A 26,010-nucleotide genomic window follows, 5' to 3' on the forward strand; every position below is an offset into this window, starting at 1 on the left:
CGCCGGCCAGACAAATGTCTTCATGACAGTGGGAAATGCAGTCTTCATTCAGGCAAAACAACACCGCTTTCGTCCACAGGGGCCGCCAAAATCAACACTAAATGAAAAGTGTGTACAGGGGCTTTAAATAGATACTACATACAATAATATCACGCGAGTATCTCATTTAGCTAAATATTCTAATTTGTATGTTTCAATTTCAAATTTCAGTTTCTCTGATCCAATATAACAGTTTGTTGTTGGCTTATGCACCCAGGTCTACCTTTGATCCTGACGTGACCAATGTATGTAAGCTTTAAATCGACATCCCTTACTTTTTAGTTTTTAGTATGTTTTTATCTGAACTTTGTATTATAAGTATTATTTAACCTATTTATTGCACTCACCGCACTTTCTTTCTTTCTCTTCTTTTGGTGTATGTTTGCCATCGTTATAGTTGTATATTCTGGTGTGTATTGTATGTACAAGGCAGTTGTTTCTTCTTCTTGTTTCTTCCACTTGCCCAAGACAAATTTCCCTTACGGGGACAAATAAAGGTCATTTGATTTTGATTTGATTTGACACCAGAGAGTGTAGCAGGACCTGTCCAGTGACCACGGGATATCTGGTATTCACTTCACTCTAGAAGTGGGTGGCTCGCCATCGCTTCACTTCACTGGAAGGTCCAAACAAAAAAACACAAAACAAAAACCAAAAGAACAAAAAACCTGACCTGTCCAACAGACAGGGTCAGAGAAATATTAATACAGTTCATCTTATTCACAGTTACCATGGCAATGAAACAACATGCAATACTGCACATATTGGTTAAACTGTTTCTTGTAAATAACCCTTCTTTAACAGCTATATTCAGTATACAATCATGAACTACCGTAATTTAAGTACAAAATAAAACCAAATTATTCATTAAAACTAATATTCATGCTCACTGATCTCTGTGTTCGGCGGGGCACAGGTACAAAGCAGCTCTGGTACCCGGTATACGTTAGTCACAGGGGTTCTAAACAAAAAGTAAATTAATAAAACAAATGTACTTTCGGTAACATTACAAGGGAACACATCGTTCATGGATTATACGTTTACCTCGCTGCTGACAGCAGTAACAGACGACGGGGGAGTTGTCCACACACAGACACACGGAGCAACAGCTAAGCGCTAGCAGACGAGCGAACGGTAGTTAAAGGAATAGTTCACCCTAGAATGATATTTCGCTCATTATCTACTCACCCTCATGTTGACTAAGGGCTGGAAGAAGTTTCAGAGTCCTCCGTCCCTTCTCTGAGTTACAGGGGGTCTCGGCGTAGCAGTGCATTTCAATGCAACGGTTGCAAAGCGACACCGGAGCTCTTCGTAAAAAAAGACACACAAAAAAACATCCAAATACCTCCATGATGCTCGTATGTAATGTCCGTCTTGTGCTGAAGCCCCAAATTGCGTAATTGTCCCGAAAAAAATTAAATAAGTCTATATTTTAAGCTTGTTTGTAGCGGAAGCTTCTCGAAGCTCCTCTTCCTGGTCCGTCCAAATCTCGCGTGATTCGCAGTAACCGCACTGACGCCGGCGCAAATCACGCGAGATTTTGAGGTCTGGAAAGGTCAAATCGAGCCCTGGTAGCTGATGTCACAGTGTGATAAATAATTTTGCAGGACAACTCAAGCTTTTCCAGGACGTGTTTTCCATGACTGGAAAATTGGTTAACCGGGTTTTCCAGGACAACTGGGAACCCTACTATATTGCAACCCAGGCCCCACCGCGCAGACACATAAGACAGGTGTCACATACAGTACATACTAATGAACGCATACATATAAACACACATGTATTTGATAGGTCTGGTAAGCGCAACTTCACACAACTGCGGCATTACATACTACAGACGACAGCCAGGTGGATTACGAGGGTTTTATTTCTCCTGCAACACAGCAAGCAACACAACAATGCCATGGGTTAGCGTCAGTCTCGGGACAATCTGAATCATAGCAAGATCATCTCTCCTCTGTGCTCAGCTCAGCAAACAAAAAAATAACGAATCCTGATTATATAAAACAGAAACAAAAAAAATTACAGTGATTGTTTAGTGTATATTGATCTATAAAACATACATTAAATCCCATTATATGGCATGAAACTGAAGAACACATTCAACATTCACCATGAGGTGAGTATAAAAATAATTCACATGTGGCACACACACTAAATTCAAAGCTAATAAAACGAATGAGCCATTTAACTGAACGTGTAAAGAAAATCAGTTCACACAGGCATAATATTCAATAAAAACGTCATGAAAAATAATTGTAATATACAGCACATTACCTGCAACACAGCAATGGCATGGGTTAGAGTCAGTCTCGGGATAATCTGAATCTGTGAAATGAAAGCAATATTTAAGATAGGTTAGCTTCACTAACAGTCTCCAAACAACGTGTTATAGGCTACAACTCAAGTGTTCAACCCAATTGCCATAAAACACAACAAAAATCTTGCACAGTAAAATATTAAATATAAACCCATGAAACACTCAGGAAAATCAATAATTGTCCCAAACCATGCGAGAGGACGTCTTACCATATTTATCCAGGGTGAACCCCGTCCTCTCTCTCTCTGTCTGATGGGATTGACTCCGGATTATCTCAGAGAAAATAAAAACTGAATAAAATAATAAAGACTAAAACCACAGTCTCAGATCCGTGTAACTTTTATTCTGTGTGTAATAATAAAAGGAACATACAGTATATTAGATTGGCTCCTATTTGTTGACGTAATGTTGTAGTGATGTTCACAGATTAAATGAACTACAGACATGTTCCCTGGGTTTCCCAGTTATAAACATCATGATAAAACAAGAAGCGATTGTGCTAAAACACAAAATCTAAAATCTGTCTTTGACAACATTCTAGCACATCAACATTTGATTAGTATTTGTATTTGTAATTGAAAAGGTTATAGAAATAGCCTTGTAGTTACAAATACTTTTTTGTAATCGTTTTATTAGTTGTCAAAGTATTTCCATATAAAATGCACAAAATATATGAACAATTCAGTCAACCCTTTCCTGTATACAACAGTGCATAATCATCAAAAACGTTAACATAATACCACCCCACCCACAAGTTAATGTATATACAGTATATATAGAAGATGGTGAACATATTAATTGGGTCAACTAAAATTGGGAAATACAAAACCACAAGTACAAACAAACTAACCCTGTGAACCAATATCAGTTGTATGACACTATGTTTGATGGATATGGACAAAGTGTGTATCAAGTCAAAGATGGTTTTCCATTGTTGGTCCAGTGTTTCCCACAGGATTTTGGGAGATCGTGGCGTACTTGCGCAAGGTGGGTTAACACTGTACAATTACAGCAAATTACCGCGATTGAGCATTTATTAGCAGCCCAGCGCGACATGTCGATGTGTCCATGCCCCCTGTGGCAGCCTGCCATAGTGTCATTAATTAATGGGAAACACTGATTGGTCTGTTAAAACTGTTCCCAGGTCAGTCCCATGCTCACACTGTTGAGAGCAACACAAACACAAAGTGTCTCCTGAAGTGGAGCTGCAGAGGAGAGTCACGTGGTTCAGATGAACCCTGATGAGGCAGCTGTGGCTCAGGAGGTAGGGCGGGTCGTCCATTAACTGGAAGGTTCGTGGTTCGATTCCCAGCTCCCTCAGTCTGCATGTCGAAGTGTCCTTGGGCAAGACACTGAACCCACACATTCTCTTAGATGTATCATCGGCTATATGAATGTGTTTGAAGGATTAGCCCCCCAAGCCTGTCTGCGCACAGAGTTTATGAGTGAGTCTAAAGGCCTTTGCACACTGAGTCTGTTTTTGACGTCCGAAATTGCCGCACGTCAAAAATAAATTCGACCTCATGTTGTGTCGATCATGTTTACACACCAAGTCCAAAACTTTCGTCCGTCATAAAAGGTTTCGGAACAGGTTAGATTTAATAAGATTTTTCAGGATCATGGAAATTGTCCGTCTTCTGTTTACTGTGTGAGCTAATAATCAATATCTATCAAACTGGACCACTGACATCCTATAATAACCTGTTGAAGTGATCATGATAATTCCGCTGCTCATTAAGCAGCAGATCCCCTCGCTGTTGGCTCCTCTCAGCGTGGACACAATATTTTAATGTTTCTCTTTCATTTCTCTACAAGTGAGAGAACCACAAAGTGCATCACTGCGTGACGATTTTTGTCTCCCTCTCCGAAATTTGGAACACAGAATAAAAACGCATGCAAATAAAACGCAACGGACTCAGTATGCAAGGAGCCTGCACGTAATGTTTTTTGTCGGATGACGGATACGAAAAACGCATGCGAAAAAAACAGACTCAGTGTGCAAAGACCTTTAGTGAGTCTAGTCCAAGTGACTAGAAAAGCGCGATATAAGTGCAAATTCACCATCATTTAGCTGGCAGCCCAGCGCTCAAGGTCCTCTAAATCTGATTCACTGATGTCGCAGCTCTTCCCATCAAACATATTAGACCATGGCTTACACCTGTTGGAGAAGAAGAAGAAGAAGATGAAGAAGAAGAAGAGTCAATAAGTCAGTCAGTGATGCGGCACTGACTTCAGATCAGATGTGCAGCAGCTGTGCAGTGAAGCCTGCTTCCTCTCTGCTCTGATGTTAACATGTTGGAGTAGACACACTAAGACCTGAATGTGTCCAAACCAAACCTCTGGACAGGTGTTAAAGGTCCTACTTGTCTGGACAGAGGTCGTTCAATCACAGGCCACAGATCCCAATGTGAACCTCTGACTGGTTCAAGTGGTCACTGACACTCAGGAGTTATTTGTCTCCCTGTGACATCAGCTGTTAGCCTAGAAATCTAGCTGCACCCTCGCGGCAGCAAATCTCTTTGCTCCGTAGGTGGGTCTAGAAATGAGCCATAGGAACTTTTTGAGTCTCGAACACCATTTGTGTTCACCAATCACAGTGCTCCATGTGTTTAGAGAGTCGTTGGGCGGGCTTAACGCGATGGCGACATACTTGCGACGGTGAAAAACATGACAAGATGGCTTTGGCAAAGGAATCGTTTGAATAGACATGCTCCCTATCTACATCCTATACAGGTGTTTCATTCACCAAACTGTCTCCGTCTTTTCAAAACTGATTAGTTTTAGACTTGTCTGTTTCACTTTTACTCGTGAAAAACTGTGTAAGGATCATCATCATCATCATCGTTAGAAGTATTATTTTCATACAAAATATCAGCACAGATGACGCTGCCCCAATACTGACCTCACAGTCTCCAGTCTACAGTCTGGACTCTCCACAAGATCATGAAGATCCTTCAGGTCTGAATCCTGCAGGTGTTTTCCACTCAGGTCCAGTTCTCTCAGGTGGGAGGGGTTGGATTTAAGAGCCGAGACCAGAGAAGAACAGCTGATCGTTTCGGTTATGCCGTTCCCCAGTCTGAATAAATAATAATAATAGAAGTGAGTTGTGGACAAAGTTCAAGTCATTTTACCATCACAATTACTCCCTTTAAATGTGTTGATTTTTACATTATCTAATTTTATCTCTACAAGAAAAAAACAACATTAATCTCAACCACAGCAAATTAATTAGTTATTATCATTATTACTATTATTCATATTATTATTTTTATTATTGATCAACAGACCTACTGGAAACATGAGACAACAACTATTTAAAAATGTCTTTCATTCATTCAATGAACTGACCTCAGAGTCTCCAGTCTACAGTCTGGACTCTCCAGGAAACCACTCAGATCCTTCACTCCTGAATCCTTCAGGGTCCAGTTGTAGCTCAGGTCCAGTTCTCTCAGGTGGGAGGGGTTGGACTTCAGAACTGAGACCAGAGAAGAACAGCTGATCTCTGACAAACTGCAGCTCACCAATCTGAATAAAGAATAAAAGCAGTGAGTTGAGGACAAAGTTCCCTGTTGACAGCGTTCTCATGTCCTATAGATTCTTATCAGTCACGTGACGTTTTTGTTGGGAGCGCCATACTGGGTACAACTGGGGACTGAGGCACAGCTATGATCATTAGACTGTATGGGCTTTGATGAAGGATGTCTTAGTCTTTATTTCTCCATAACCACAGACTAACTCTACATTATCCCGCTTATTACACGGCTTAAGAGTGAAATTATTAATTTCAGATGTAATGTTGATCAAAATACGACTTTTATCGATTTTTAAATTGCATCATTTAGCGAATCTGCAAGTCCAGTCACTTCTCTGCAGGTTTCCTCACCAGCCTTGGTCGTGTGCATTTGTTTTCAATGAAGCCTTTAATAATCAATCAGCGGATCGATAAATTATCATATACATGTTACAGTGTATGTATTTGTGTAGTCGTATCTGTCATAAACAAGAGATTACGGTCAGAGACGTAAGGACTTTGTTACGGTCGCGGACTCGTGGTGCCACAGACGCTCTGACAGAGACGAGAGGAGAGCTGCTGTGTTTCCAGCAGCGATGTGGAAGGAGCCTCCACTCTCTCTGTAACAAGTTACTAGTCATTTATCTAACATCACTATTAGTCCGAAGCTGTTTAATGACGGTAAAAATGAAACAGAAAGTAAATATCCTGCATAGTTTCTCTCATCTGTGCTGTGCTGATCAGAGCGGCGTCCCTAGCAACAGTGTATTTTACTCAGCAACGATCTGTTAAACAGGAATAACAGACTGTAAAATGCAAAATCAGGATGTAAATAAATATCAGAAATATCAATACATTATCGGAATACGACATTGAATAGAGCCATGTAATAAAAAAAGGTTTATCCACTCTTTTTGTGAGATTTGACTGCCTTTGTAAGTCGGTACCCAAGATGGCGCTGTGACCGGCTGCGACCACTGCGTGACGTCACGAAATGTTTTGAGACTGAATTCAGCAGAGTCAACATATGTTCCTCTGTCCACAATAGTACAATAGTACAATAGTAGCAACAGTGAAACGATCTTCATTATGGTGTTGTGATCACTTTCAAAAATTCTGCCGTTCCTCTCTCTTTACCCTGGTGTTTGGCTGCACTTTGTATAAAAAGAGTTGAAAACGTCTGAGCGCAGATCCACTGATCCAGAGCACAGTGGATGGCCGCTCAGCTGTAGCAGCATGTGTGCTTTATAATGGCAAAAAAAAATTGACGATCATCCTCTCAATTGATGATAGAGGATCTGGTTGCTGATCAACACAAGCCTAGTCACAGACATTCGATAGAGCATTTCAATCATATCAGTTAATAGTAGGGATGTGAACGGGTACTAAAATATGTACACGTGTAAACTGTGCAATTTTTTCTGTTTAAACATGTACACGGTTCAGGACTGCTAGAGGTCGTTATAGCCTTATTTTTGTTTAGTCTGATGTCAACAAGTGAGCCAAACTAGAGACTGGCTTTGACATTCAGAGCACTGGGGAGAAATCACATTGCGTCAACACCCCCGTGGGCCTTCATGATAATTTAACAGTCGGATTCCCCTGGTCTGCACCAGTTGAAGCTCTTCATCCACATCTGGTGGAAGCATACATGATGGATCCGCATCCAGTGGAATAGTCAGCTGCTCTCTCAACTGTACTATCTAATAAAGGCATGATAAAGCCGGAAAAATGTCTGCTCTCTTACACTGTTGACTACCTGGTCTACAAAATTAGAGCCCATAGACCTGGGTTTTGTTATCATTACAGAAAATTGTGCAATTAAATAATTATTGTTTTAACTGATCAACAGTCCTACTGGAAACATGAGACAACAGCTATTTAAAATATCATTCGTTCATTAAATCAAAGTGAATGATTCAAGTTCTGAGTGAAGATCAATCAGGTTCAGTTGTGGATCAGACGTCTCAGATCTACAACAGTAACGGCCTGGATGCACTGCCCGTGGGACGGAAGCACAGCGCCCTGGAGCGGGGGCAGTTTCCAATCGGCACTTCCCGCATTGTGGAGCAGCACGTCCACGGAGGCTCATGCGCTGCAGCGCTTCAGTTCGGCGTGTCTTCTACTTTTCATGCGAGCATGCGTCAAGCTGGATAGAGCAGATCGTACCAGACAGGAAGTCGGGCCCAGAAAAAGCGAGAGAATCTGGCCAATTTTCAAGATAAAATAAATGATGATTAATGAAGGTGTTGCTTGTCTGTCAATAAATATTTGTCAGTTGGGTCTACACACGAGAGATGAACACACACACAGAGCGACAGAGATTCATAAATCTATACAGAAAGAAAGATGGAGACGGAGTACAGGTACAGACGAGCAGAGTTGATGTTTGACCAGCGCAGTGAGAGCAGGAGAAGTACGCTCCCTATGCGACCGGCTAAGCACCTGCGAGGACGGGAAATGACGCAGACAGTGCGGCCGGGCTATAAGTCAGTGAACTGACCTCAGAGTCTTAAGTCTACAGTCTGGACTCTCCAGAAAACCACTCAGATCCTTCACTCCTGAATCCTTCAGCTTGTTTCCACTCAGGTCCAGTTCTCTCAGGTGGGTGGGGTTGGACTTCAGAGCTGAGCCCAGAGAAGACCAGCTAATCTTTGACAAACTGCAGCCCTCCAATCTGAATAAAGAATAAAAGCAGTGAGTTGAGGACAAAGCTCCTTGTTGACAGTGTTCAGTGTCTCATCATCTGTTCAGAGCTGAAGAAGCTTCAGAAAGAACAAGTTTAGAAAGTCAAAGTCCAACAGCTGAAGCAACAGGAAGCAGGTTAAAACAGTCACATAAATATTCATAAGAAGCTGCTGCTCCTCCAACACAGACACAGTCCACCTCCACCACTTCACCAGCGCCACTTGTGGCTCCTTCAATATAAACTCATGTTGTGCTGCCATATTTATCAGAGATTAACTGATGATGCTCAAGTTTTGAAAAACAAAATTGTTGTGGATCAAAGATTTCAGATCTACAACAGTAACAGTCAGTGAACTGACCTCAGAGTCTCCAGTCTACAGTCTGGACTCTTCAGAAAACGACTCAGATCCTTCACTGCTGAATCCTTCAAGTCGTTGCAGGTCAAGTCCAGGTGTCTCAGGTGGGAGGGGTTGGACTTCAGAGCTGAGGCCAGAGAAGAACAGCTGATCTTTGACAAACTGCAGCTCTTCAATCTGAATAAAGAATGAAGAGAAGTGAAGAGAGGAGAACGTTCCTTGTTGATAGTGTTGTTATTATGGTCTATGTTCTACCAAAAGGCAAAATACATTGTGCTGCTAATGCCATTTCAGACTGGGTGTAAATGTGGCACATGGAAAGATAACTCACTTCACACTTGCTACACCAACAAGTTGTGGATCAAAGACCTAAATCTACAACAGTAACAGTCAGTGAACTGACCTCAGAGTCTCCAGTCTACAGTCTGGACTCTTCAGAAAACCACTCAGACCCTTCACTCCTGAATCTTGCAGGTTGTTTTCACTCAGGTCCAGTTCTCTCAGGTGGGAGGGGTTGGACTTCAGAGCTGAGCCCAGAGAAGAACCGCTGATCTTTGACAAACTGCAGTTCTTCAATCTGAATAAAGAGTAAAAGCAGTGAGTTTAGGACAAAGTTATTTGTTGACAACGTTCAGTGTCTTATCTGTTCAGAGCTGAAGAAGCTAAAAAAAAAGGCACTTCACCATCATTAGTTCTACGCGTGGTGAGCAGTGAATAAACTACCATGATCTCCCGGCACCATCATTCATTGGTGTAAACAGCCAGACCGCCTTGCTTTAGCTTACCGGCTAACTCTGTCAGCATGATGGAGCATTATCTCTTCCAGTGCTCGGGTTCAGCCAGATTTCGATGACAATGTAAACACAACAATTCCTCCTGCTATGCTGAGAAGCTGTCAGTCTGACGTAATCAATTTTGTTAATGAGAGAGTAAACATTTCCTAGCATGAGTGTAGACCATAGACTGTAAAAAGAATGGACGTAGCGTCCGTGACGTCACCCATTGGTTTTGGGGAGTCTGTTTTGTGCCGCTACTACGGGGGTTAGAACCGCGCCATGTTGGATTCTACTTGCCATATTTGGAGCGGTGCGGCCGTTGGCCGGCCGAGGGCCCGCCCACTGGCCTCGTAGCAGCGGTCGCCGGACCTGTCACTCAACGGTTCTGCGCCCTGATTGGCCAGAACTTTAACCCTAATAATAGTAAAACGGTAGAGTTTAAAAAAAATTCACCCCCCTCAGAGTGTGTGCGGGGGTAGAAACTATCGATTGAGACCAAAAAAATGAAATGTACCAGGCTGTAAATATGTTTTTTAAAGCTGTAAAATCGGCTATTTTAACATGGGGCTCGATTGGAGTTGCTCCCTTCTGGAGCCAGCCCCCAGCGACAGCCGAGGGGATTGCAGCTTTTTGAATGCGGAAGTGAGCTTCACTTCTCAGACCGACAACTGCCCCCTTGGTGTAGACTAGGCATGGGCAATTACCAGTTTCAAGGTATACCATAGTATGAAAAAGTCACGGTTTCAAAACCACTCAAATTTTACGTCATACCATTCCTGCGGTATGAGCCATTTTTTTTCCCCCAGGTCATATGTGCAGCTGCAGCACAGACTTTCACGTGTGGCACTGTAGCGCTGACTGCCACACAAACACACAAAGAGTGAAAGCTGCGCGCTGGATTCAAACTCCAAACTTTATCAACTAAATGTTGACTCTCCAAACATGCAGATCGATGCTGATTTAACAGACGCGTTTCAGGCACAGTATCGAGGGAGCCGACAGCAGTCCGCTGTTGTTGGTGTTACCTTCCGTCCAGTGGTGTGGCTCAGGTTACAGAGACTTGGGTTTGTGACAACACTGTTTGACCGGACGTGTTAAAAGGATGACAAGGAGTTGGTCACTGAACCTTAATTTATTACAGGAACGTACAGTGATTGTCGGCCGTAACCGCGACAACAACAACAACAACAACAACAACAACAACAAACTTATCCTCTTGCACACACACATTAGCAATCTGTAACACTATGGGCCGGATTTACTAAGATCCCAGATAGCGGGTGCTATATTGTTTGCGCCCGCTATAATATTGCGTGTTTGGTTAGTGCACGCAAAACAGGTGATCTACTAAGAGTAACCCGCTAAATGAAAACACGTGCAAACCGCAATATGTAAATGAGGGTTTTGCGCGTCGTAATCGTTTCCGCCATGGAGAGAGTGGACAGAGAGCTGGACGGACAAAGGGACAGAATGACATTTGATCCGATGCATACAGTGACAGCACGTGTGTTCATCTCTCTCGCGCTCTGTTTAGATAAATAAACACAAATCGCTACAGGGCCCAACTCACTGACGAACAGGCAGCAGCTGCCGCGACAATCACGCACCTATAATATGTGTGTGCCGCCCATGATCCAGTGGATTAATAGAGAGCTCAGGTGGGACACACGGATCTAAACGCTCTGACCACTGACCAGAGGGATCAAACACGGGTGAAGACAGCGGTGACGTGTCTCAGTCCGGGACCGGGACTGAGAGACGGAGCTGAGCAGCCAGGTGAGAGGAGAGGAGAGGAGAGGAGAGGAGGGGAGCGCACTGCAGGACAGACGTGCCCCGTGCGTAACGGCGCGTTTAATGACTTTTAACACTGCTGAAAAACTGTTACAAAATTACCCAGACGTGAGGAAATGCAGAGATGTAAGATCACGGGGCTCTGACAGGTATCAAATCAATAAACGCATAAGTTTTGGCGAAGTTGTATCAGTTAGTACATGGTTTTCAGACGTGGTGAATAAAGACGCAAAAACAGCCACCGTGTAGCATACCCTCCGAAAGATTTAGGACTCGACTGGTGGTTTTCAACATTTATTTCCATAAACCATTCCGTAACCAACTCGTTGAATACCAACGTGAGAACTTGTGCCTCCTCGGGGGGTTGCTATTTCCAGTCCTTTATTGTTCATTTACCGCAACTCTTTCATTGCCTCTTTCTCCTTTGTTTACCTTAACTTATTACTTTGCCGTTAACTCGTTCCGTATCACCTTGTTTTTTACCGGAAGACACAACATAGCCAGGAAGTGACATGGTAGGTTAGCGATCTCTTCAAAATAAAAGCTCATTACAAATATAACCTTCAAAACGGACAATATGCATATAAAAACCAGATGAATGACATTTTACTATAATGCACTCCAATCACGAAATATATTTATGTAACGAAATCATGTCACAATGCATTTAAAGTAACTTAACTATTAGTTTTTAAAGATTTTAACTTATTTAACCATTTTAGCAGTACAAGGCTGCCCTCTTGTGGACAAAATGAGTAACAGCAATACATACAACCAAAAAGTGGTCTGCTACACTCCCACCAAAATGATTTGCGTTCCACATTGAATACTGTGAGTGTGAACTAAGAATAATTTTCTCAATAAGAGTGTCATTGTCTTTGTGTAGCCACATCTTAAGAAGCTTCAAAAAGCAGAACTAACTTCTGCACTGGGCGTTCCAATATTGAAGGTTTGGCAAGACGCTCACCCTTCTTGCTCAGATTCTTATCTCCTACTGAGATTTTCACTCTTCTTACAAGTCCATCCTTGCCGCTGACAGTCTCTATGACTCTTGCGAGTCTCCATTCACCTCTGGGTAACAGTTCATCTTTGTCCATCACTATATCACCCACCATTAGATTTCTTTTTGGCGTGTGCCACCGCTGCCTTGTGGTGATATTGTGGAGATATTCTCGTTTCCATCTACTCCAAAACTGTTCCAATAAAAACTGTACACGACGCCATCTCTTTGCTCCGTACAGGTCCTCTCTAGGGAATGTGCCTGGTGGAGGAAGTGCTGTACTGGACTTCATGTTGAGGAGATGATTGGGGGTGAGAGGTTCAAGGCTGTCAGGGCAGTTCAAGTTATCAACAGTGAGAGGTCGGCTGTTGACTATGGCCATGGCTTCGTACAGTACAGTCCTTAATGAAGCATCGTTGAGTCTGCCTTGAGAAAGAGACAGGGTAGAGCTCAGAACACTTCTGACAGTCTTTATCTGGCGCTCCCACACGCCCCCTGCGTGACTGGAGTGAGGTGCATTCATGATGAAATCACACTGTTTCTGTGACAGGAATGTGTTCAATCTTTGTGTGTCAAGTTCTTGTAAAGCTGTCTTGAATTCATTCTTGGCACCAACAAAATTGGTGCCCTGATCACACTGAATTTGACGGACTGCACCACGGAGAGCAATGAAACATCGCAGGGCGTTGATGAAGGTGTCCGTGGACATATCCTCTAACATCTCGATGTGAATGGCTCGTGAGCAAAAACAAGTAAAGAGCAGGCCGTATCGTTTATGCTGTTTTCTTCCCTGTGTTGTCATGAAAGGGCCAAAGCAATCCATACCACAGTGTGTGAAAGGAGGGGAGGGTTCGACGCGTTCAACAGGTAAGTCACTCATTCTTTGACCCTCTGCAGCTCTCCTGAGTTTACGACAGATCACACACTGATGGATGTATGATGTTACTGCTCTGCTCATTCCAGGAATCCAATATCCACTGGCTCTGATTTCATTTACTGTGAATCCTTTTCCTTGATGTTTTGTCTTTTCATGGTTGTGAGCTATTATTAACTTTGTCACATGGTGCTCTTTAGGAATGACAATTGGATGCTTGAAGGAGTCAGTGAGTGACGAGCGGCGGAGTCGTCCTCCCACCTTGAGGAGACCGTCTGTGTCGAGGAAAGCATCAAGGTGGTGTAATTTGTTGCCACGCTGTAGTTGATTACCTTTGCTCAATGATTTGATTTCCTCTTCATATGCTTGTCTTTGCAGATCCTGGATTATGACACGCTCAGCACTTTCTCTTTCACTCACTGTTGAAAGAGCATGTGATGTGATCTTTTTGACTCGTCGAAGCAGGCGGGCTACAGCTCTGGTAGCTCGGGACCATGATGAGAACTTGGACAGGCGGTCGACAAGACTCATTATTTCTGTAGTTTTTGTTTGCAGGGCTTGTGCCTTTTTGACTTCTGGATCCCCTATGGACAGGTCTGGCACTGCATCATTTTCCATGGGTAACTCCTTCTCCCAGAGAAACATAGGGCCGGTGAACCAGTCAGATGCAAGTAGTTCATTTACAGTTTTACCTCGGGATGCTCCATCTGCTGGATTCTCATCCGTAGGGACGTAGCGCCATTGCTGTGGGTCTGTACAGTGGCGGATCTTCTGAACCCGGTTGGCTACAAAAGTGTGAAATCGCCGTGCATCGTTATTTATGTAGCCTAACACCACCTTTGAATCAGTCCAAAAGTATTCTTTTCCATCAACAATTCTCAATTCTTCTCGGAGCATGTTACTGATGGAGACTGAAACCACTGCTGCAGTTAATTCGAGCCGTGGTATTGTGGTCACTTTTGTTGGAGAAACACGGGCCTTTCCTATCACCAGTGAGCAGTGAATCTCTCCTTTCTTGTTTTTGACTCTCAGATAAGAGCATTGCCCGTATCCGCTTGTGCTCGCATCTGAGAAGTGGTGTAATTCAGTCTCTACAACTTCTCCAAAGTCAGCAGGTAAGTAACAGCGATTGATGTTTATTTTCTGTAGGTTGGTGAAATCACGTTGCCAACTCTCCCACCGTGGTTTTAACCTCTCTGGCAGGGGTTCATCCCAACCAGTGCCCTGGTTGCACATCTCTTGGAGGATTCTCTTTCCATTGAGGACATATGGTGCGAGGAAGCCGAGAGGATCATATATGGAAGCGACAGTAGATAATATGCCTCTCCGTGTGGCTGGTTGGTCCTTTAAGGTGTTGTTGAATCTGAAGCTGTCCTCTTTTATGCTCCATTGAATTCCTAAAGCTCGTTCCAGTGTGTCATTGAATGTTAAGTCCTTTGTGTTTGTCTCTGTTGCACACTCTGATGGGGGCAGGCTCTGCAATACAGCATGGTTATTTGACACAAATTTGTGGAGACGGAGACCACCTTTGCTGCATATCTCCCTTGCCTCCTGTGCCAACTGAATGGCTCTTTTCACATTGTCTGTACTTGTCACTCCGTCGTCTACATAAAAGTCTTTTGCAACAAATTGTGCTCCTACTGGGTGTGAGTGGCTGTGTTCTTTAGCTAAGTATTTAAGTCCATAATTTGCACACCCAGGGGATGACACCGCACCGAAGAGGTGTACTTTCATGCGGTACTCCTGAGGTTGTGTTGTTGTATCTCCATCCTTCCACCAGAGGAACCGGAGGTAGTTGCGGTCTTCCTCTTGGACATGAAATTGGTGAAACATTTTCTCTATGTCACATAGAAGAGCAATGGGATGCCGTCTGAACCTTATAAGGATACCTGTCAGATTATTGATCATGTCTGGTCCTGGGAGCAGGTGTTCATTTAAGCTTGTGCCACAGTATTTTGCAGAGCAGTCGAACACAACACGCAATTTGTCAGGCTTCTGAGGGTGATATATGCCATGATGTGGAATATACCACCGCTCACCTTCAGTTCCATCTGCGGGCACTTCTTCCACGTCACCTCTTTCTATGATTTCCTTCATGTATGTTGTGTAGTCTCTTTTGTATTTTTCATCCCTGCTGAACTTGCGTTGAAGATGACTGAGCCTGATTTCAGCGAGTCTTTTGTTGTCAGGTAGGGAGGGCCGTTTTCTGAATGGAAGAGGCATCTCGTAATGTCCCTGGGCATTTTTCTTTATACCATCCTTGAGTGTGCTCAGGAACATGAGGTCCTCTTGTGAGACAGTTTTGTCATCTCCTTTCGTGTCCTTAAAGTCTGACTCCAGGACGCTGATTACATCCATCGGCGTTACTGGAGGAAGTTCCTTTACCGTGACTCTGTGACACAGGCTGGACTGTCTTTCATTAAAGCCAGGTGTAGAGCAGCCCACAATGCTCCACCCCAAGTCTGTGAGGACGGCGTAGGGCTCATTGTCTGCTCCATCAATCAGTTGTCTGGGTTTTATAGCTCTTGGACAGTTATACCCAATGAGGAGTCCGACACCACAGCTGAGGAGAGGGGGTATCTGATCTGTGATTGCTGCTAGGTGAGGCCATTGTTTTGCTGTTTGATGGGTAGGTATGTTATCACGGTTCATGGGGATACAGTCTTTTGTGTATGAAGGAGGGAGATCAATGTAAATGCCTGAATTGTAGCCTCTGACACGAAGTCCTTCTACTCTTTCACTTTTCATTATCATGCTCTCTCCTAGCATAGTAGTGAGTTTCAGTTGTACAGGGAAAGTGTTCGGTTGTAATTCATCACTTACTTCTCTCTCTATGAAGGTGCTGTCGCTCTGGGTGTCCAGCAGTGCATAGACGAGCTGTTCTTTGGACGGCTGGGTGGCAGAGGAGATCCACACAGGGACAATCATGGAGGTGCTGTATGACTGACCCTCTTTAGTGACACAGAGTGGGCTAGCTGTCACAATTTCATTTGAACAGTTTGAAGCTGTGTTCACATTTGCTGTAATTTTCCTTCTTTCCATGCTTACAGGTCTGTCTTTCTCCTCATGTCCTTTGTAATTTTCATCATGTAGACAGGTGGGATGTCTTCCCTTGCACAGATCACAGGTGTGACGGTGACGACATTCCTTGGCGCTGTGACCTGGTTTGACACATCCATAGCACAGTTTATTGTCTTTTATGAATGTTCGTCTTTCCTCGAGGGATTTTTCTTTGAATTTTGAGCACTTGGACAGTTGATGCTTGTCATCTTTGCACCACATGCAGGGAGGCTTTTCTTTTACATAGTTTGGCCTTATGTTTTCAGTGTTTGCATTTGTTTGAGTGCTGAAGACACTTACTTTGTTTCCCTTTGTTTCATTTGTGTTTCTTTTGACGTAGGATGAGCTGGATGAGTGTAAAGCATGCAGGGAAGTGATTGGGTTACATGCTATCTCCGCTTCCACTGACACAAATCTGGCGAAGTCTTCAAAAGTGGGGAAGTCTCTTCCTTCCATGAGAGCTATTGAGACTTGACGATTCCAGCGTGCTGCTAGCCAATCTGGGACTTTCTGTGTCAGCTTTTGATTCTCTTCACAATCATTCAAGATTTCTAAACCTCTCACGTGAGGCATGGCTTGGAGACAGGCATTTAGGAAATCAGAGAAGGCCCTTAACCCTTCAGCGTCTTTGGTTTGCACTTTCGGCCATTTTGACAGCTTGTCTCTGAAAGCCCTTTGAATGACAAATGGCTGCCCGTAGCGTTGGTTGAGCTTATTCCATGCATCTCTGTATGCTTCGTCATCGTCTCGGAAAAAGGTGCCTTCAATACATTTGTGAGCAGGGCCACTGACATATTTCTTTAGATAATAAAGTTTGTCGGCTGATGAGATGCTTTTTCTATCTATCAGTGACATGAATGAAGCTCTCCATTCAATGTAGTGGATGGGGTCTCCTCCAAACACTGTGGGCATTGGCATGGGGAGTCTGTTGATGGTTATGCTGTCTTGTATCGCTTGGGCTAAAGAGGAGATGTCAGTGGAGGAATTTGGTGGGACTATGGAAGGGTTTTGGTGATACACAGAGGGGATGGCAGGGCTCTGCCTGTTGTATCTACTGTCTTGTTGCTGTGTAGGCAGACTGTTCATTTGCTGTAAGGGCTGATTGTCAGCTTCCTGTCTGATTTCTCTGTCGTAGCTTTCCAGCCTCACACGTGCTACTTCTCTGTCCCTTTCTGCTTGCAAACGCTCTAATTCAGATTCCATCATCCTTATTTTTTCCTTCTGCTTTCTTTCTTCCTCCATTAATTTGCATTGAGCCTCTTTTGCAGCGAGCTCTGCGACTGCTTCAGCCCTTTTTGCAGCCATGACTGATGCTTCAGAGAAGTGACTATTAGCTGACTGAGAAGCAGTCCCATAAATGGAGTGGGCGTAGTTATGAGCATGGAGCTCACGGAGTTTGCGTTTTTCACGCTCTGCATCAAAGACATCGTCTATTCCGGATAAGCGTTCATTTATTATTTTCATAATGTCTTTAGTGACTGCCTCACAAGCATCTATTTTGCGTCTTAAATCAGCGGATGGGGTGGTACCCTGTCTTATTATGTGGTAAATTTTCATGATGTCATCTTTTCCGTTTTCAACAGTGTCTGCCATTTTAGCCAGTTCCATATCTGTTGTGTTTTGCTTTAGGTTTTCTTTCGTTGATCTGATTTGAATTTTCCATTGTTCATAAAGGCTAAGCAGTCTCCTTTCTTTTTTACTTTGTTCCTCCCTTTGATAGGCAAGAAACCTCTCTGTGGGTACACTTTTGCGTTCTGAATGACGTGGTGTTTTTATTTCCTCAGTGTCATTCATTTCATGTTGAAGCTCAACTAGTTGTTTATTTTTGGTTTCAGTTAGCTCCTTTAATTCCTGCCATGACAAGCATTCTTCATCCTTTTGATTTAGCAATCCTCTATTTTCTTCAATTTCTGCTTGTAGTTTATTTATCTGTTCCTTTAAGACATCCATTTTTACTGTATTTGTAGTCTTTACCGTCCCTTGAGCCATCACTTTACCATACGATGCTGTAGCGTAGCTCCGTGCTGTGCTGCTTGACCGTGGAGTTCACAGACGGAGTGGCGATGCATGTGGTAAAGTTGTCACTGGTCCCTTGCTGGGCGAAGTCACCGGAGCCTTGATGAGCGAAGTTATCCCTGGTGCCTCGCTGGGTGAAGTTCTCACTGTAGCATACCCTCCGAAAGATTTAGGACTCGACTGGTGGTTTTCAACATTTATTTCCATAAACCATTCCGTAACCAACTCGTTGAATACCAACGTGAGAACTTGTGCCTCCTCGGGGGGTTGCTATTTCCAGTCCTTTATTGTTCATTTACCGCAACTCTTTCATTGCCTCTTTCTCCTTTGTTTACCTTAACTTATTACTTTGCCGTTAACTCGTTCCGTATCACCTTGTTTTTTACCGGAAGACACAACATAGCCAGGAAGTGACATGGTAGGTTAGCGATCTCTTCAAAATAAAAGCTCATTACAAATATAACCTTCAAAACGGACAATATGCATATAAAAACCAGATGAATGACATTTTACTATAATGCACTCCAATCACGAAATATATTTATGTAACGAAATCATGTCACAATGCATTTAAAGTAACTTAACTATTAGTTTTTAAAGATTTTAACTTATTTAACCATTTTAGCAGTACAAGGCTGCCCTCTTGTGGACAAAATGAGTAACAGCAATACATACAACCAAAAAGTGGTCTGCTACACACCGCAATCTCTTCCTGGTTTGGTAAATCACATTGCACGCGCTAAATAAATCTATTTGCATCTACTCCTCCCAGTATTTTGCACGTTCTGGCTGAAACGCCCATATTTACATATTCATCAAGGCAAACACGCTAAATGGATCGCACGTGCTATTCTGCCCGTGTGAGGGACGCAATCCTCGGTGCGTCCGGTTAGTAGATCAGGTTCCACATGTGTTTGCGCGTGCAATCACGTTTGCACACGTTTTAATACACGCAAACCTTTAGTAAATCCGGCCCTAAGTACGTTAAACCAACACTAAGGAACTTTTTAACCTTATAATATTTTCATAACTTCTGTGATGGTACATCGACTTACAACAGGTTGAATGACACCTCTGTCATGGCCTGAGGGGGTCTGTATCATTATGGTCTGTATCGCCTTCACTGGCACTAAGCAGCTTTGAGGAGCATGGTAGGAACCCGGCTCTCACTTAAGTTTCACTTTCACTTTTGCGAGTCCCGACGAGGAGGGAGCAGCAATGCGGCACCTTTCCGTCGGATTGTGTATGTGTGTTACTGTGAAATGATTCGCTGGTAACAGAAACTTAGTTTGGAAGTCTTCTACCGTCTGGCTAAAAGGTCAACCGGAAAAGGTTCCGTATTAACCCGCTGAAACAACGCATTACTGCCACCTGGTGTTGAGGAGGAGGACACGTTCCCATCAGATATTCGATTTTCTCAGTTGTATTTAAACTGGGACAAGGACAGAAGTCCGATTAGATGCCAAAATTGAATTTTGACCATAGCTCGATTAAGCTGTGCATGTAAATGTACGGACTGTCTATGGCAACGCCTCTATGGTGATGTTCCAGTTGTGGCCACATCTTTCCTGGTATTTCACGGCAGAGAAAAAATTGCTCACCCAGCACACTTCACAGGGGGTTGTCGCATCAGGACGCTTTGTTACAGATGTCAGTACAGTATCTGTTGGTCGCACATTCACTCACTTTTCAGTCATACCAGCACTGCCTTTTCACTGAGATGTTTATACTCATTTCATCATTCCCAAGACAATAAGACATTATCTAGGCCAAGTACATGTAATAACACAGTACTCATAACAGCAGTAAAGCAACATCAGTCTTCCTCAGTCTGATTTCTACTTTCAGGGCTCTCCACAGAGTTCACACAACACCAATGCTAATGTTTGTCTTCTCTGTTGGTAATTTTCTTTCTTTGATTGTATTCCTTATGCTGAATGACCAACTTTTTCCATAACAGTGGACAATACAGATTTTCAATTAAATTCAGTGAACTGACCTCAGAGTCTCCAGTCTACAGTCTGGACTCTCCAGAAAACCACTCAGATGCTTCACTACTGAATCCTGCATGTTGTAGTTTCCACTCAGGTCCAGGTGTCTCAGGCGGGAGGGGTTGGACTTCAGAGCTGAGCCCAGAGAAGACCAGCCGATTTCTGATGAATTGCAGTTCTCTAATCTGAATACAGAATAAAAGAAGTGAGTTGAGGGCAAAGTTCCTTGTTGACATAACATATTAATAACGTAACATATGATTTATAATTGATCAACAGTCCCACTGGAAACACAAGAAAACTGGTATTTCAAATGTCGTTCATTCAAATCAAAGTGAATGATTCAAGTTCTGAGTGAAGATCAATCAGGTTCAGTTGTGCATCAAAGATCTCAGATCTACAACAGTAACAGTCAGTGAACTGACCTCAGAGTCTCCAGTCTACAGTCTAGACTCTCCAGAAAACCACTCAGATCCTTCAGGTCTGAATCTGGCAGGTAGGTTCCACTCAGGTCCAGTTCTCTCAGGTGGGAGGGGTTGGACTTCAGTGCTGAGACCAGAGAAGAACAGCTGATCTCTGACGACCTGCAGCCCCTTAATCTGAATAAAGAAGAAAAAAAATAGTTTGGGACAAAGCGTTCAGTGTGTGTGTGTGTGTGTGGGGGGGGGGGTAGGAGAGGCTGAGAGGGCAGCAACTGCTCGTACTTGTTGTATTTTAGTTGTTGTTTTGTTTTTTGTTTTGTCTTTTTTTGTGGGGGGGGGGGGGGGGGGGGTCAATGAAAAAACATGTGAGATGAAATTTTCAGATGTCTTACATGTTTTTGAAGCCAAAATTAAAACGGATAAATCACTGTTTTTCTTGAGACTCGCTTTCACAAAAATGCATTTTTCTTAGCTTTATAGAAAAAAAGTGGTCTTTTTGGTGCAACCAGGCTCTATTCAACTTAAAGCAGAAGTAAGTGATATATTTGTGTTAATATAAGTCTTAAATAGTTATATCTTCCGACAGCAATCACTCTGTCAGTCACTCTGCTCTGCTCTGAGCCGAGGAGAAAACATTTATCGTATTCTACAGTTTTTATCCAATGAGGAGAGAGAACGGCATGCAGGGCTGTGTGTGCAGCCAAGGGACGCCGTGAATGTGGCGACGCAGGGACGAGGACTGTTATGGTGCGTTCAAGGCAACTCGTAACTCCTGTTTTTCCGACCTGTGAAGTTGTACCAGTTTGATCTGGTACGAGTTCACAGGTCGGAAGTTACGAGTGGCCGTTATAGTGACTTTTCACAGGTAAAACAGGACGGAAAAACACGAGTGGGTTGCCTGGAACGCTACAAAGTCGTAAGTTGTGACTTGAAGCTGTAATTTACGATTTCAAAAGCCTGCCTGGAACGCAGCATTAGCGAAAACGACCGGATCGCTTACTTCTGCTTTAAGATATATCAAGAATGGAACAAGGTATAAACAAATGCTTTTTTCCCTAGTTAATTAGAGAGTCTCCTCTTTCCTTTGAGCTGTTTGGTGTTTTCAGAGTCATAGTACAAAATATTCTCTGGGTTAGGGTTAGGGTTAAACGCTGGCACATGCCACTGACCATTTTATTAACAATGAGTTAAAAGGGTTTTCTATGGAGTTTTTCCTCAGTGGATGTGAGGCTCTAAGGGCAGAGGATGTTGTCATGATGCCATGTAAAGCCCTTTGAGACAAACTGTTTGTAAAAACGGGCTATACAAATAAAATTGCCTTGCCTCATCATCTGTTCAGAGCTGGAGAAGTTAAGCTTCACAACAAAAAGTTTAGAAAATCAAAGTCCAACAGCGGAAGCAACAGAAAGCAGGTTAAACAGCCACACGGAGAGAAAACAGCTCATTAACTTTCATGAGAAGCTGCTGCTGCTTCAACACAGACGTAGTGACTCCGCCTCTTAAACTCTACCAGCTCCACCTGTACTACTTAAATCACAGTAGTATATTTACTGATTTGTTTAACTTATAGGCTCATTACTTGGCATGTAATAATTATCATGAGTCATGACAACATAAAAAAGCACTGAAAAATAAGTCTGATGTAAACATTCATATAATGTATAATGAACCAAGCAAAGAGGGAAAACCCAACAGCTTATCCGGCCTCAGATCTTCGTCAGATCTGTTCAGCTTCAGCCACAGTGGGTGATCCAGCTGTTCTGTTAGCAGCTTCATCTGAGAGCCAGCTCAGTCAGTCATCATCACACTGAACTCATCCACAGCCACTGACCCTCTGAATGACCTCTGAACTTGCACCTTCAAGTAACACAGTGACCCATTTGGTCACTGTCTCAATCCCACAAATAATCAAACCAGTGACAAACTGAACTTCACATATTTGAACTGAATATAAATAAAAGTCCAACAGGTCCAGTCAGTGGACTCACCTCAGACTCTCCAGTCTACAGTTTGGACTCTCCAATCCAGCACACAAAACCTCAACTGCTGAATTCTGCAGGTCCAGTTCTGTCAGGTGGGAGGGGTTGGACTTCAGAGCTGATGCCACAATTTCACAGTGAATCTCTGAGAGTCGACAACCAACAAGTCTGTGAAGAGAGAAAACATAAAATCTGTCAGTCTGTCAATTTAAATAATCTTTAAATTGTTATAAAAATACAGTTGATGCATCTGATGACAGGATGTGATAATTTGATGAACATCTGGGTCCAGTTGGTCATAGATAATCTGATTGGATTTTGGATAATGGATTAGATCAAATCATCATTATTATTTTCTAAGGTGTTACGCTGTGCAATATAAGCAAAGGGATATTCTGGCTTAAAGGAGATATCAGTGAAATGTTTTTGTTAATATAAGTCCTAATTAGTCATATTTTCCGTCAGCAATCACTTACATAGAGTGTTTCGACCGAAACACGAGTCTCTCCGTCACTCTGCTCTGCTGTAACCCGAGGAGAAAATTTTCCTTGTGGGATACAAGTGTTATCCAATGAGGAGAGAGAACGGCATGAAGGGCTGTGTGTGCAGCCAAGAGATGCGCGTGAATGTGGTGACGTAGCACGAGGACCAATTGATGCCTGACAAGGGCGGGGGCTGCTAACTCATGGTGCGTTCAAAGAAACTCTTACTTTGTGTTTTTCCTTCCTGTGAAGTCATACCAGTTCGATCTGGTACGAGTTCACGGGTCGGAAGTTACGAGTGGCCGTTATAGGGAACTTTCACAGACAACAGGATGGTAAAAACACGAGCTACGGGTTACCTGGAACGCTACCAAGTCGTAGTTGTGACTTGAAGCTGTAACTTACGGTTTCAAAAGCCTGCCTTGAACGCAGCATTAGCCGAAACGGCCGTGAAGCTGATATCTGCTTTAAGTTTAACCCATGGTCTAACACACCGTGACACTGAGTAAGACCCCTCTCAGATCAATTTTGCTGACCGCAAACTTCTCTAGTTGTAGCAACTTCAGAAAAGACTACACAATAACAATACACTGCTGTCTATTCCTCCACCAAGAAACTGCCATCAAAAAAGCTGCTGATAGCCACAAATAATGCTCAGGACAGCACCAAACTTCATCAACAGTTCAAATAGGGTCCCAGCCCATAATATGAGGCATAAAACAGCTGCTAGCTTTGCGTGAAAAGAGACTAAAACAAAAATCACCCAAACTCTTCTGGTGTGAATGTGCAGGTCCCAACTTGTCCACCAGAGCGTTTTGGAGTTGTTGGATTGTGTATTTAGTTTAGTTTGATGAGGTCTGACCCGTGGATCTAAAAACAGCTTGCACCGACAATTAAAGGTAATGAGCCTACTTCTAAAACTATTGGGATTATGGTAACCAAAATGTTGAACTATCCCTTGGCCATGGTGAGCGTTCGTCTGTTTCCGGTCGTCATGTGTAAAGAAGCCTTGCAGGGTGTGTGTGTGTGTGTGTGTGTGTGTGTGTGTGTGTGTGTGTGTGTGTGTGTGTGTGTGTGTGTGTGTGTGTGTGTGTGTGTGTGTGTGTGTGTGTGTGTGTCAGCACTGTACGCACACATAGGGAGCGTAGGCTACGTTGCATGGTAGCGGTGAAGTGAAACAACAACCCGCAGATCACCTGAGTTGACGTGAACTTTCCTTGTAGTTATCGAGAGAGCAGAGCAATAAAACTGAGTAAAAAGATAATTATTCATTAACAACCTGTTAAAATCAATAGAAAGACTATAGCCTCATGTACATGTGATAGACTCATACCGTATTGACCCGAATATAAGACGACCCTGAATATAAGACGACCCCCCTTTTTCAAGACCTGTTTTTGGAAAAATACGTTTTTAAGACAAAATCAAAGAAAATGTGTTTTCAGTATCAGTGAAATAACAACTGGTAGATTGCAGAGCCCACTGATCTTTACTGAGACTGTTGTTATTCTGACACGAGTTAAATGACAGATGTGTCCGTACACAATGTGGTCCGTAATCGCGGTGCAGAAGACAAGGCAAGAGAAAGAAGAGAGTGCCATTCCGCTGCCCTGTAGACTCGCATTATATGGATATACGTGGCTCTCGGCTGGATCTAATTTCATCGGAATGACTAATGACACCAAAGTTGTCTGGGTGAGTAAATGATCGTATTTTATGCTAGAAATAAGGTCCAGATTGTAAAAAACAGCAATTCTCCTTTAAGAATTTGTGTGTGCAAAGCATCGAAGTTCTTTAATGTTTTCATATTGCGTGTGTAAATATGATCAAATCCAATAAAAACATTCAAATAGATATTGATCATGTCTGGACTCACCGAGCTTTCCTGCAGTTCCTCACAGCTGGGATCAGTCTCTGTCGTCCCTGATATGATGTGTTGTACTTCTCCAGGTCCAACTCGTCCAGAACCTGCTCTGACATCTGCAGCATGTAGGCCAGAGCTGAGCAGTGGATCTCAGAGAGTTTCTTCTCTGATCTGTTCTTTGACTCCAGGAACTGTTGGATCTCCTGATGAACTGACTGGTCCTTCATCTCCGTCAGACAGTGGAAGATGTTGATGCTTCTGTCAGGAGAGATTTCATCACTGTTCATCTTCTTCAGGTTGTTGATGGCTCTCTGGGTGGTTTCTGGACTGATGTCTATCTGACCTAGCAGACCTCCTAACAGCTTCTGGTTGGACTCCAGAAAGAGGCCATGAAGGAAACGAACAAACAGGTCCAGGTGACCGTTTTTACTGCTGAGGGATTTCTCCAAGACTCTCTTCAGGAAGTCATTCAGGGATAAATCCAGGAAGTTCACCATGGTCTCTGTGTTCTTGTTGGTGAAACAGTGGAACATGTAGACTGCAGCCAGAAACTCCTGAACACTCAGATGAACAAAGCAGTAGACGGTTTTCTGGAAGATCACACTCTCTCTTTTGAAGATCTCAGTACAGAGTCCTGAGTTCACCAAAGCCTCTGTGACATCCAGACCACACTGCTCCAGGTCTTCTTGGTAAAACATGATGTTTCCTTTCTCCAGCTGTTCCAACGCCAGCCTCCCCAGCTTCAGAAGAACTTCCCTGTCGGCCTCCATCAGCTCCTGTGGACTCGTCTCATGTCCTTCACCGTACTTGTTCTTCTTCCTCTTTGTCTGGACCAGCAGGA

The 26,010-nt window shown here is 43.2% G+C and overlaps 1 protein-coding gene across 1 annotated transcript in view; it reads right to left on the reverse strand.

The window, feature by feature from the left end:
- Nucleotides 1–26,010, reverse strand: part of LOC310998592 (NACHT, LRR and PYD domains-containing protein 3-like) — a gene marked incomplete at both ends in the record, with an annotated part of 148,577 nt that overhangs the window by 15,743 nt on the left and 106,824 nt on the right. The window contains 8 exons of the mRNA XM_083988714.1: nt 5,708–5,884; nt 8,374–8,547; nt 8,918–9,091; nt 9,318–9,491; nt 20,431–20,607; nt 20,848–21,021; nt 22,833–22,991; nt 25,182–25,723. Coding sequence (XP_083844840.1) covers nt 5,708–5,884; nt 8,374–8,547; nt 8,918–9,091; nt 9,318–9,491; nt 20,431–20,607; nt 20,848–21,021; nt 22,833–22,991; nt 25,182–25,723 — 1,751 coding nt within the window. The remainder of the gene's footprint in view (nt 1–5,707; nt 5,885–8,373; nt 8,548–8,917; nt 9,092–9,317; nt 9,492–20,430; nt 20,608–20,847; nt 21,022–22,832; nt 22,992–25,181; nt 25,724–26,010) is intronic.

This window comes from Trachurus trachurus (genome assembly GCF_905171665.1).
Source record: "Trachurus trachurus genome assembly, chromosome: 15".
Lineage (NCBI taxonomy): Eukaryota > Metazoa > Chordata > Actinopteri > Carangiformes > Carangidae > Trachurus > Trachurus trachurus.